Raw genomic sequence first — 12453 nt, forward strand, 5'->3', positions numbered from 1 at the left:
CTCTCTTGTAACACAACAAACGAAGACAAACGTTTATTTCTCTGCGTCCAAAATGCACTTTAATACATATGACAAAATAAATAATTACAATCAATAACTGACTCTATTATTATTGTTTTTATCTAAAATATGTCTCGACTACTATGAGAGGAACTAGTGAACCCTGCAGACCCGCCCAGGTCGACTGTCAGTAGTTGCGAATGCTGAAGAAGCCCACGCTGGTTGGCGACTCTTTCACCGTGACGGTGACCAGGTTCGCCGTGACGTCGGTCACAAACACGTGTTCGATCAGGCTGCGCGTGGGCTTCCAGTCCTGGTTCTGGCCCGCCACTGGGTGACCCTGTCCAGCATACGAAGAGTCGTGGTCCGAGTCCGAGCTGCTCTCCTCTTCGCCAGTGCTCATGTCGGTCATTTTGGCTTTCTTGCTGCCTTTAGTGGCCGTTCTTGCCGGCGGGTTCTGGATCTCGGAGCAGGACTTGTCCAACCGGCCTTGGACCTTCTGGAATTCCTTCATCTCTCTCAGCTTGTCTCCACCAGCCTGCGGTTTCCTGGCAGGCGGTCTTCCAGAGGAAACAGGACTTTTATTGGCGTTTGCCTCCAGATTTTGGGCCACTGTGGGTTTTCTCGCAGGGATGACTGGACTTCTCAGACCCGATGCCGCGGTGGTGCCGCTTCCAGGAGCGTCGCCGCTTTGGGACTGCTTGCTCTGAAGGTTGAGGGGCTGATGGCCTTGACTGGAGGAGGTGTTCTTAGAAGACTGGGAAGCCCCTGCTTTAGTACCGGCTACCCGCTGCATTGCGGACCCGGTGGACTGGGGCTTCTTTGGGCCGCTGGGTGGGCTCAGAGTGTGCTGAGTGGTTCCTTGAACTGGATGTTTGGTGGTATTCACGTTCAGAGCAGCTACTCCTTTGGATTTACAAGCAGCTGTTTTCAGATCCAGACTTCCTCCGCTGTTCCCAATGGACAGCTTCCCCTCGGTTGCATTTCTGCTCTGGTTGGATTTGCTCAAGGCCAGAGACGCGGTTTGGACTGAAGATCTCCCAGATCCAGGCGAGCTGATGGCGGGTTTGACCGCCCCGCCCTGGGTCAGCGGGCTCCTGTACGGACCAGCCGCCGCATCTTTGGCTGAGCTGCGGTGGAAACCCATGAAGGTGAAGCTCGCCGGATGAACCGGCTTCTTGATCGCCCCTGGAAGATCTGTCTCTTTGGTGGTCTTCAGGACTTTGCGCGGACCCTTGTTCTGCTGGAACTCCTTCGCCTCCGGAGGGAGGGGCTTCCTGTTTCGCTTCCTCTGCGGCTCCTGCTTCGCCATGACGATCTGCGCCTTCTTCTGAGGGACGGGATGCAGCTCCCGTGGCCTGACGGTCGGGCTCGCCTGTTTGGCGCGGCTGTCATCGCCCTCATCTTCATCTTCTGATGATGAAGACGAAGAGGAGCAGGAGGATGAGGAGTCAGAGGACGAAGAGGATGAAGCGGATGAGGAGGTGCTTGACTTTTGGGGTTCCGGTATATTCTCCTACAATTTTAAGAGGAATTGTTTAGCGGTCCATTGTTGGTCCAGACAGTAGACGGTTCTGCTGTGGTCGGTACTTACTATGATCTTTCTGGGTCGTCCTCTGGGTCGTTTGCGTCTTTTAAGCATCAGAAGCTCTTTTTCTTGTTCTCTGATGGGAAAAACATTTTGCATTGAGAGGACAAAACGAGCAGCAAGTGACGCTACTTTTGGTAACTTCTGACTCTTGTGCATTCTGGCAAAGTTTATTAATGGACAAATTAACTTCTTGATTAAAACTTTGCAGTCTGCTATGAGATCATCTACTACTGCGGCAAACTGGTTCAGGAACCTTTCTGTGTCATTAAATCGGGACAAAATTCACATGCGTGGATCCTCAAGGCCGTGCCCTTGGGCAACTTTAATTCAATATCCATATACACTACACCGGAATATTAGGGCCAGGTTATTTCTTACATGAAAATAGCCATAAAACGAGATAAAGTTGCATGACAGTGGTAATTTTATGAGAACTCCTAAACAAAATAATCAAAAATTAAAATGGCGAATGTTGAGCATCTTATGAAGGTATATTTGGGAATCTATTTAACAAATAAGGAAATGCTTTCCTTTAGTTACAACTACATAAAATTATCATTTTAGCATCCACTTTGAAGAAAGAACCAAGCTGAGATGCATTTTATTCTATTAAAATGACTAAAGTCTTGGAATATTCCAACTTTTTTCCCTCATAATTTAAAAATATATCTTGTATTCTGACTCGAGTACAAAAAAAGCAGCAATAAAGTTTTTTTTTTTTGCTCCCAAAGATTCTCAACTGGACTAGTCTACTTTTTAAACTACATTTAAGATTTTCTTTCATTTTTTCTTGTAATAATAATTGACTTTTGTTATTCTGTGATGTTGCTAAATGTATTAAATCAACCAATGAGTGAAAACACCACAAACTGCACAGGAAACCCAGGGATACCCACTTCTTATTGAAAGCCGCCAACAGTCTCGGATCCAGAATGTTTTCCTGTGGCTCCCAGCTGTTGTGTCTGAAATAAATAGAAAATCACATCCAACGATTAAAGAGTCATTTTCTCAGAGGGAAATATAAGGAAAGTTGGTTTTAAAGCCAAACTAAATAATTAACAACAAAAATGTTGCTGAAATGAGTGGCTGTCTTGTTTATGTCTGGATAAACAAGAAAGAGTTTTAAATATGATCCAGTTTTGATATATTTGAAGACAAAAAATGTTGGCAGTTCTTGGCTTTAGTGAATTTAGAGAAACTAAATGAGATGTTTTTTTTATTTACATATTAGATTAAGTGGAAATAGGCCAATTTAAATCTCTAACTGCCCTTTTCTTTGGTGCATCAATTTTTAAAGCACCTGCAGGCTCCCTCCCTGATCCCCACTGCTTTTCTGAACCTTATTATACATTAAACAACTTGATTATAGTGCTGGAAAAATAAAAAAAAATGCAAAACAGGATTGATCTGATCTGTAATAAGCTTTCTCTTCATCAGTGGAAGTGAACAGCCTATTCTGATCAGTAGTGAGGAAAATAATCCACCCCCACCCTCTGCCAACACACACAAAGGATGTGGTTCCAACAGAAAACCTTGGAGCTGGCAGGCAACAGTGTGAACTGATGGAGGATTACAGGGATGCAGCAGCAACATGGATAAAACCTCACATTTTCTGTCAAAAACTAATATAAAGATTAATAAAGTAGGATTATTTGTTGTTTTTTCCAAACTATTGCAAATTTGGATTATTTATGTGCAGAAAACTTATTAAAAATGCAGCCAAGTTAATATTTTTAACCGTCTGAATGAGCTGAAATCCAACTACAAAATGAGTTTAATGATGCAGGGACAAATTTGCACCAAGTTTCAAAGAAAATTCTGGATTTCTGAACAAAAGAAGCAACTATAGAGGTTCCAGATAAAGGTAGAAACAGTTCCCAGGAGCAAAACACAAGTCTGGGGTGTTCTTCTGGTTCTGGACCGAATGAAAAGAGCAAGGGTTCGGTTCTGGAGGAAAGCAGCAGGCTCCCATCAGACACGTTGTTGTTGTTTTCATTGTTCGGGCTGAGCAGCACTTACTTGGATGACCATCCCCTCCACTTCACCAGAAACTCCAACTTTCCCTGAAACAAGAGAGCAGAAAAACGGCAACAGCGGCGGTTTGGTTAGCGAGAAACCGCCGGAGGAAGGACGGAAAACCGCGGAATGAGGAGGAAAAAGAAGTTTCTGAAGCCCCACCTTTCTGAGCCGTTTGTTCAAAATGCACTCGGCATCAAAAACCTGCTCTCCCACGGCGCTCAGCTCCTCCATGATTGCCTTCACCCCGAAAACGGAGGCTTCCTCAGCAGCCAATCAGAGCGGCGATGGGACAGCACCGGATGTTTGCAGAAAGGCCTTCAAATTAAAAGCGCTGGTCGCTTTTAATTTGACTAAAATTATTTATGACTATTTTTTAGTCAGATTTAATTTTAATCTGACTTTTTTTTTATCGGCAAATAGAGCAGAAGAATTTAAAAGATGCGGCTAGATCTATTATTGTAAGTAACAAAATCTGGCACAAAAAACGTGAAATTAAGATGAGGATGAAATTATTTTATACAAAAAACAACATTAATAAAACAAAGTCAAACAAAAGAAAAGAAGCTGAAACAATAGTTTAGATAGTTTTCCATAAACTACTTAATTGGGAAAACATAGATAAATATGTGTGTGTTTAGAAACATTGTTGAACTAAGCATATAAATCTGAAAAAATTGCAGACTGAATATTGGTAACTGAAGGAAATAAATAAATAAATAAATAAATAAATAAATAAATAAATAAATGTCCACAAGAAACAGAACGCAGTCACTAATATTTTGACACAGATGATATTTTGCCAACCTTGTAGCCTCGGCTGTGTGTGATCAGGTGTTTGTCTATTAGTTACAAAGAACTTTATTAGTGTAAAACGTTACTGAGCAGATCTTCAGTTCAGTTGCAGTTGTCTTGTCTTGACGATGGTTTACTCCTAAGGAATTTCAGGAATTTCAGAAATTTCAGACTGTGAGGAACTTGCTGCTGAGAGGTTAGTAACTAGAATAACTTCAAAGTGAGAAGTTGAGCTGCACAGAAGATTGTTTCAGGATGTTCAAGACGCTCCAAAAAGCTCAAAAGTTTCTAACAGTTCATAGTGAAGAAAACATTTCAGTGGCAAATAAACAGAAACTCTGCAGGAAGAAATGGAATCTGCTGCAGAATGGATCAGATACATCTTTTAGCTGATTGTCTGAGACATCTGGAAAATCATTTATCCATAAGACATGGGGGGGCATGTGTGCCACCACCAACTGTGACGCATCCTAATTTAACCCGTATGTGGGTTTATTGTGCCACTAGTAGTTAGAGCATGGCACTTTACTTTACTTCTGATTTGTTCTTTTTAAACTTTAAACTTTTTTGGTTGAGTTCTTACATGTTTAGACATCTTTTTTGAGTTATGATGCGTAACCATGGTAGCGAGGCTTTGTTTTTACAACTGGGTGCAGCTAACTGGCGTCTCAAAAGCTCAAATAATACCTGAATTAGAGCCTTAAATCCCAGAGGAGTTGAAAAGGAGGCTTCATGGATAAAGGCCAGGTCAAAATAACAGAAAGATAAACAGCTTTTCCAGTCATCATAAGAATGATACAGATATTAAATAAGGAGCAGCAAAAGCAAATGAGGTGGATTAGCAGAGCTTTCCAACAACTGATGGTTTCATCCAGGGCGTGCTGCTGTGAAATATCATCTCTGCTGTCTGGAAATTGAGCCGTTAGCATGTTGTGACATACAGCAAGTCTTCAGTCAGAAGCCTCTTCAGCTTTGTTGCAAGATGGACTGCTACTGGAGGTCCTTCTTTCCCACAGCATAATTATCCTCGGTGAGTTTGGAGGATGTGAGTTACAACAAAATAGAATTTCCCTTTGAGATATATAGTGTTTTTGAAATAAATCTGAGTGGTTGAACCCAAAAATCAACAAACTTTATGAATGAAAAACATTAATTTAGCTTTATATTTGATTTTAAAGTTTAAATTAAATATCCCTGCATTAATAACAGTGTTAAATATGTAAAACATCAAACTTATCAAATATGTGCACAAACATTTAGAGTTGGCTAATATAATATCTACAGGTGACATAAATTAGGGTAACGAGTTTGGAGAAGTTTATGGATTTTTTTGTGAAACTTCTTTAATTTTGAAAGTGTTAATAGGAAGTGCTATCCTTCTTGATGCATCTTGACTGGTGAAAACGGAGACAGGCGGGTAAATCAGAACGTGATTGTGGAAATATGACACAAGGCAGCTACCGTAGTCTCATTGATATAAATATTGTTTATTCTCTCCAAATAAATATAATCCTTGTTAGTTTATGCAGCAGAAACATCAGATTTTTTTTTCTTTTGGAACAAAACTGATATTTAATTACAATTTTATTTCACAGCATGAAACTCAGAATTTGTTATCTGTCATGGTAAAATGCTACATTATTATCCAAAATAAAAATGCATAACACAGTAAATTTAAGCTCATTTGTGCAGGATATGGGATGATGGACAAATTTACCTTTGGTAGATATTTCTCTATACAAGATGATGGGGGAAATACGTTTTCTTTGTGTTATGATCATAGTGAAGTTTGTTTTGACTTCTCTTCTTCTGGCGAACTGTCCGACCTGTAACAGAGATGCAGAGCCATAAAAACAATCCTAATTTTACAAAAATATAATCTGATTGGGTAACACTTTATTTGAAGGGTGGTGAATAAGACTGTCATGACACTTTCATAAACATGACATAACACATGTCTTGAACATGAATAAGCCTTCATGAATATTTATGACTGTTGTCATAAAGCTTCTTTGTTATGACAACTTGACATTAACCAAGAAATCATTACTGTTTAAACTTTACCTTTAATAACATAAAGTTACCTATTTTTTAAAGTGCAATCAGTAATACTTTTATAACAAATTTATATCAGTAATGATTTCTTGGTTAATGTAAAGTCATAACAAAGACATTTTGAATAATGTCAACTTTGTATTAAAAGTGTCATAATTTACCGAATGACGCTTTATGACAACAGCCATAAATATTCATGAAGGCTTATTCATGTTCATGACAGGTGTTTAGTCTTATTCACCCCCTTCAAATAAAGTGTTACCTCTGACGGTTTTCCTTACTTTTTATTCTGTCGTTTGCTCTTGATGATTTTCCGTGTCGTTAATACAGTGAAAACTATGATAAGAAATCCAGCGACTGCAGCCAGTCCAATAAAACCGTTTTTCCAGAAGTTCCGAGTTTCACCTGAAAGAAGAAGAAAAAACATTTTTATACTGAATTAAGGGCTTTTTCTGCATTATTTCTAAAGTTTCTTCAGACACTTTGATATTAGGGCATTTTAAAATAGCGTCTTTTACAGAGAATGATTCATTCTTTACCGACTTTACTCATATTGTTTAACATAAATAATAATCATTACGTTTACTCTCTCTCATTTATTCCAATAATGTTTGGGAAAAAGTTATTTAAGGATTAAATTTATTACACCATATTTTAAAATTTACTGGAGTAATATTATTTATTATTAATACTTTGTAGTGAAAAACAGATTGCATTTTATAATATTTTTAAAAATGTATTTCTTTTTTGTATTTTTTTCTCTTCCCTCCATCTATCTGAGATCCCTCTATCGCCCCCTGGCGGCTTGTCCTTTGATTGCCCTGAAAGTTGAGTCCCAAAGTTAACTAATGAAGAAAAATGAAATATTTCCACACCTGAAAAGTGAAGCATACCTTCAGGTTGAGTCGGCTGTTTGCTGGTCACCAGCATGTGCTGAGTGACGCTCAGCTGGCCGTCGTTGACCTCGGGCTGGATGCCCAGAATGTGGCACATCAGCGGGTAGATGTTGACCGTCTCGAAGGGCCCCACCTCCAGGTTCTGGTGGAAGGCCGGACCCACGGCCCTGAAGAAGGGCTTCATGTCCATCTCCTGGTTGTCAAAGCCGTGCTCTCCTTTGTTGAACTGAACGGGTAAATACTGCAAAGACAGGAGGCGGATGATGTAACAGTCATGGCCCATTTTAGGAGGTTCAATCAGAGTTTAACTTTCATTAAGAAAGTCACTTTAATAAGAACTTCCCAACCTGGCCTGCTTCCAGCAGAGGGAGGTATTGGCTAAGAAAACGACTTGGTTTCATGCTGTGACGCCTTTTCTGCCTCTCAACTCATGACCCTGTTTAATAACAGATTATTTTCATCTATCTTCTATTTTTAACATCAAACACATAATAATTAATTGTGTTATATTAGGGCTATACGTCATAAAAAATAGGTAGAACAGCCAGTTGTCTAAGTAATTGCATAACAGTTTTGATGTGCTTATCTTTCTGTGGGATCAACTCAAATCGGCTGGGAGCCATGAAGGAGAGAACAAAGAGTCGGCTAATGTCCTGATCGCTGCTGCTTGCATCCCGAGACGTCAGATAACCCACTTCCACCGACTCTTCTGTTTCTTCAAACATCCTCAGCCCTTTCTGCTCCTTCAGCCCCGATGTGGCGCTTCACAGTTTGGACCGACAGCATTCAGCTGAGTTGAGTGCAGAGCCAAATGAAAATGCTAATTTTGAATTTCGAGGGATGAAAAGCTTCGCAGAGCATTCGAGAGCTCTGCGTGTCATCAGCCAGGCCTGGATTATCCGTGCAAATGCACTTGATTAAAACTGTAATGTGCCAAGATTAAAATTTCACTCCTGTTTCTGATTGAAAAGAGCTCAGTTTCACAACTTCCAGAGAGCAAATTCTGGGGCTAATTTAATTACGCTGGAGGTCAAGACAGGAGAATGTTCCTGGAGCGAACATGATGGTGCTCCTATCACTTATAGGCCATAAATGTGCCTCTAAATCAATCTGATCATAATCACAACTTTACTGGCAGCTGTTAATATATTAACAGGGCTGTTATTGAGATGCTAGCAGGTTAAAATGGGGCATCCTGGATTTGGCACAAATGGCAATTTATTTTACCCTTTAAAGGGTAAATCAATAGGACTTGCTGTGGGCAGAGAACTGTCACAGAAGCTGTCACTTCAGCTTTAAACTGTCCTTCATGTTGCACGTCAGGCCGGATAGAAGCTGAAACATGAGAGCTGGGTTTTTACTGCTGCAGGTTCAGGTGAGGTTCAGTAAATTGGGAAATCATCTCACACAGAGTGATACTCTTAGAACATTTCACTCTTTCTGTTGGTTTTGATAGTAGTTGCCCAAAATTACATCAGACCAGAAAACAAATATTTTTATGCAGAAATGTGGACCGACTGAAAAGTTTGTCTCTGTTCTGCAGAGCATCTGAGCTCTGTCTGGGCTCTTTTTGCATGAATTATTGCATCAATGTGGCATGGCATGGAGAAGACTGCTTCCTGATCAGGGGTTCAGGAAGCCCAGAATGATTAGGGTGTTTACAGGCCTCATAGTCCAGTAGACTCGGTTCAATTGGGAACCAAAGATGGAATATTTGTTACATTTTCAGTTGATTATAACAGCAGAACCATACGCACCCCATTGAGGACGAATCCGGGGTCGGTCCATAAAACGATGGGCAGGATGCGGTCGTTGTTTGAGAAGTGAAGGTGCTCCGGCATCTCCTCCTTCTTGTACACGTGCAGGTTTGGGTGTGCCCCCTTCAGGGCGTTGTAAATGGTCTCCAGCTTTCCGGGCTTGGGCAGCAGCATCCCAGAAGGGCCGTAGTCCACCAGCTGGAAGGACACGTCGCTGAAGGAAAAGCCCGGGATCTTGGACAGGACGATTTCTTCCACATCTGGACCACGAAAGATGGTGGTCATGCCATGGTCGGCGGTCATGATGATGTTCAGCTGTTTGGTCAGCCCATGTTTTTCTGCTGAGTTTCGGATGTAGCCCACGGCTCTGTCCACTTGCTTCACCATCTCTCTGCGTTCCGGTGAGTCAGGCCCGTATTTATGGCCCGTCACGTCTGGTTCGCCGAAGTACAAAGACACAAAGTCCAGATCCTGGTCTCTGAACCAGCTCATCACCTTGTCCGTATTCTCATACCAGGAGGTCTCGTTACTGTAGTTGTAGAAGTTGGGCTCCACTTCGCGCACCGTAGCAAACTCTCCCTGGTAGCTGGAAGCTGTGCCGGGAAAGTGAAGAGAGCCCGCTTTCAGGCCCTGCAAGGTAAAACACAAAGAGTGCATATGACATGTCTGATGGAAAAGTTGAGAGGTAGGTACAGATTACATCAGCTCATAAAGTTGGTTCTAAAGGCCCATCCCAGTCATCCCAGTCTCAATCTGAACTTTTACAGGAGATGTATTATGAAAATTCAGTTTTTGTACTTCAATTTTGGTCTTAATGCTTCTAAAAACAAATCAAGTGCTTAAAAAACCTACCCAACCATTTTCTAACAGTAAGTTCATATGTTTTTGGTGCCTTGAAAATTAGTAATTTGAAAAACTTCCTGCTTCTTAGTCACATTCTATGGTAACTGTGCCGTTGCCTATCAACACCAACCAAGCCCAGCCTCGAAATGGCTCTTTTTCCAGACACCAAAAAACATAAACTTATTGCCAAAAAATAGTCATCTCTGTGTTTCTGTGTGTTAGGTGCATTTTTAGAAGCAGTAGAAACCCAAACGGAAGTATGAAAATGTGCAAAAGATTAATTTTGCATAAAAACTGCCTCTGGTGGGTCAGGAAATCCAACCTGTATCTGTATTTAAATACATTTTCCTCCACAGACAGCTGAACCTTAAGAATGTGCAGGTGAAACTGGGAGAACTTTCTGAGTTTTGTTTAATGGCGTCTCAAACCTGTCGCTGTGCTGTGATCCAGATCGGCAGCGTGCCGTTGTCCCACCACTCGTTCACAAACTGAGTCTGATAGTAGCCCTTCTTCTCACTCGTGGCGGTGTTGAACCACATGTTGTGGATCACACCGTGGTTCTCAATGTAGCGGCCTGCAGAACACAACCTTCATCAGACGACTTGCACTCATTATTCACAGCCGCAAACGTCTGCTGGACGACGTCCTACAGCCAAGTTTGGAGATTAATTTCTAAGAAGTTACATTTCTTGAGTAGGAGCTGCTAATTGGAGTCAAATTAACAAAGAGAGGACATCCTTTCTATCAATCAACCAAATATAAGCATCTGTCTGTAGGCCAAAATTATCGAATCAACTTGAGGGCCAAAAACAGGTTATTTTACCAACTCGACAACAAACCAAGCATGTAAACAAAAAGCCCTTAGAAATGGTTTGGGAGCTTTAACTTATTATAATAAATTTAGCTTTCCACTGGAAACAAATAGAAATAAATTTAGCCAATTCTGAGCAATAAAATCAGTATTTAGATCAGTCTTTCTAGGCAAGTTTAGTAAGTTAATGAAAACTGATTAGGGTGCAGCAAAGTCAGCTTTCACTGAAATTCAATCAAATTAAAAAATACTTATTAATCCCAAAGAGAATGTTTTTTAATTCTGTCTTTGTACTTTGCATGAGAATGAGAATGCAAAAAGTATGGCTGTTTAAAGACCAATAATTGATGGTGTTGCCAACATTTTCTACTGTAAGGTGATTTTACTTTGTAAAACTTTTGCCCTAATTACAAACAGAAAAGTCAGGTTAAAGTCAGGGGCTTCACTGGTCACAGTTGTTGCAGAAAGCGAAGTGTTTTACCTGTCAGGAGGGTGAAGTGCGTCGGACTGGTGACGGTGAGATACGGAGGAGTGACATACTGGGCCTTGACTCCATCTTTGGCCATCTGGTCCAGGTTTGGCGTATCCACATCGCGGTCGTAGTCCCATCGGAAGCCGTCGAAGGAGATGAGCAGCACCTTCTGCTTCTCTTTGGCCACCGGGACTCCGAGGACCAAACAGGCCAGGAGGACACAGAGACTCGCAGCCCGCAGCATGACGAACTCCTCGCAGATCTGGACTGACCCCGACCTTCAGCTGAGGCTTAGATTCACAGGAAGTCCCGCCTCTTTTCAGTTCTCTGAAAGCCCCAAGTTCTGAACAAAGTTTCCCCGACTTATCTTATCGTATTGATTAGATGGACTTTATCTCAGCTCCTTCAGCATTGGGCCTGATGAGGTTTATGAGGCGGTTTTATGGCTGGGACTTGTTTTCACTGTGAATCCCTCGTTCCCCCCCTCTCCTTCATTCCCAGTCGTTTGAGTGTTGAGTACTGGCAGTAAAGCAGATTAATCTCTCCAGGCATGTTGCCTGTTTCTCCTCTAACTCGGTTGTTGATGCCGCCTTTCTGCCCGTCTGTGTCTCTGCATTTCCGACAATGGGGAAACGACACTTTGATGGCTTTCACCTTGAGTTGGGATGGCGCATGATTGATCTGACATCAGGAAAATGAAGAGAATGAGAGTATATATCTCGTCATCAGGTAGCAGTGGTCCCTCGGGAAGCAAAGATCCCTAATAGACCTATTTGTTTTAATACCTCTGGATGTTGTTTGAATTCTTGAGAGGCAGCGGGACCGAAACTATTTTGGAAAATGTTTCATATCATATCAGTATTCTCAATATCACCGCATTCTTAGGTAACCTTATCAATGTCCATCAAGTTGCCGGACAAGCTAACTCTTCAAATTTGTTCTTTATTGTGTTCGTCCTTGACAGAAGTTCAAGGGAATAGTCTAATCTTTATGGAGATAAGGGATAACATTCATCAGCTTTCATTTACCTCATTCATATTCAACAGCTTTCTCATATTAACTCTATCCGCCCGTCGTCCACTGTCAGCAAGATTTGGTGAAGTGTTTTGGACTGCTGAGACCCGTGAAGGCTCAGATCTCTGCGATGAGAACTTTATCAAACACACTCACTCAGAACTTGTGGGGCAAGCAAACTTTATCTGACCCGCTCAGTCCTG

General features: G+C 41.4%; 2 protein-coding genes across 2 annotated transcripts; both read right to left on the reverse strand.

The window, feature by feature from the left end:
- Positions 1 to 32: 32 nt before the first annotated feature.
- On the reverse strand, positions 33 to 3905 carry cbx2 (chromobox homolog 2 (Drosophila Pc class)). The gene is made up of 5 exons (XM_015026818.1): positions 3770 to 3905; positions 3611 to 3654; positions 2488 to 2553; positions 1595 to 1664; positions 33 to 1516 (listed from the first exon to the last, which is right to left on the reverse strand). The coding sequence occupies exons 1-5, from the start codon at positions 3839 to 3841 to the stop codon at positions 188 to 190; spliced, it is 1581 nt and encodes a 526-aa protein (XP_014882304.1). The 5' UTR covers positions 3842 to 3905; the 3' UTR covers positions 33 to 187.
- Positions 3906 to 5868: 1963 nt separating this feature from the next.
- On the reverse strand, positions 5869 to 11607 carry LOC106943287 (ectonucleotide pyrophosphatase/phosphodiesterase family member 7). Its single transcript, XM_015026605.1, has 6 exons — positions 11246 to 11607; positions 10382 to 10527; positions 9111 to 9740; positions 7351 to 7594; positions 6739 to 6862; positions 5869 to 6228 (listed from the first exon to the last, which is right to left on the reverse strand). The coding sequence occupies exons 1-6, from the start codon at positions 11478 to 11480 to the stop codon at positions 6180 to 6182; spliced, it is 1428 nt and encodes a 475-aa protein (XP_014882091.1). The 5' UTR covers positions 11481 to 11607; the 3' UTR covers positions 5869 to 6179.
- Positions 11608 to 12453: the final 846 nt, after the last annotated feature.

The sequence above is a fragment of the Poecilia latipinna genome, unplaced genomic scaffold (assembly GCF_001443285.1).
Source record: "Poecilia latipinna isolate Pla-1442-1.1 unplaced genomic scaffold, P_latipinna-1.0 Scaffold99, whole genome shotgun sequence".
Lineage (NCBI taxonomy): Eukaryota > Metazoa > Chordata > Actinopteri > Cyprinodontiformes > Poeciliidae > Poecilia > Poecilia latipinna.

Bases quoted from the DNA above. Each gene is read 5' to 3' on its own strand.
- cbx2 (XM_015026818.1), bottom strand. From the start codon at position 3,841: ATGGAGGAGCTGAGCGCCGTGGGAGAGCAGGTTTTTGATGCCGAGTGC. The intron at 2,554-3,610 runs GTAAGTGCTGCT...TATTTATTTCAG, and splicing joins TGGAGGGGATGGTCATCCAA to ACACAACAGCTGGGAGCCAC. The intron at 1,665-2,487 runs GTGGGTATCCCT...TTTTCCCATCAG, and splicing joins TTGGCGGCTTTCAATAAGAA to AGAACAAGAAAAAGAGCTTC.
- LOC106943287 (XM_015026605.1), bottom strand. From the start codon at position 11,480: ATGCTGCGGGCTGCGAGTCTCTGTGTCCTCCTGGCCTGTTTGGTCCTC. The intron at 10,528-11,245 runs GTAAAACACTTC...TGTGTTCTGCAG, and splicing joins GCACTTCACCCTCCTGACAG to GCCGCTACATTGAGAACCAC. The intron at 6,863-7,350 runs GTATGCTTCACT...TTCTTCTTTCAG, and splicing joins ACAGCCGACTCAACCTGAAG to GTGAAACTCGGAACTTCTGG.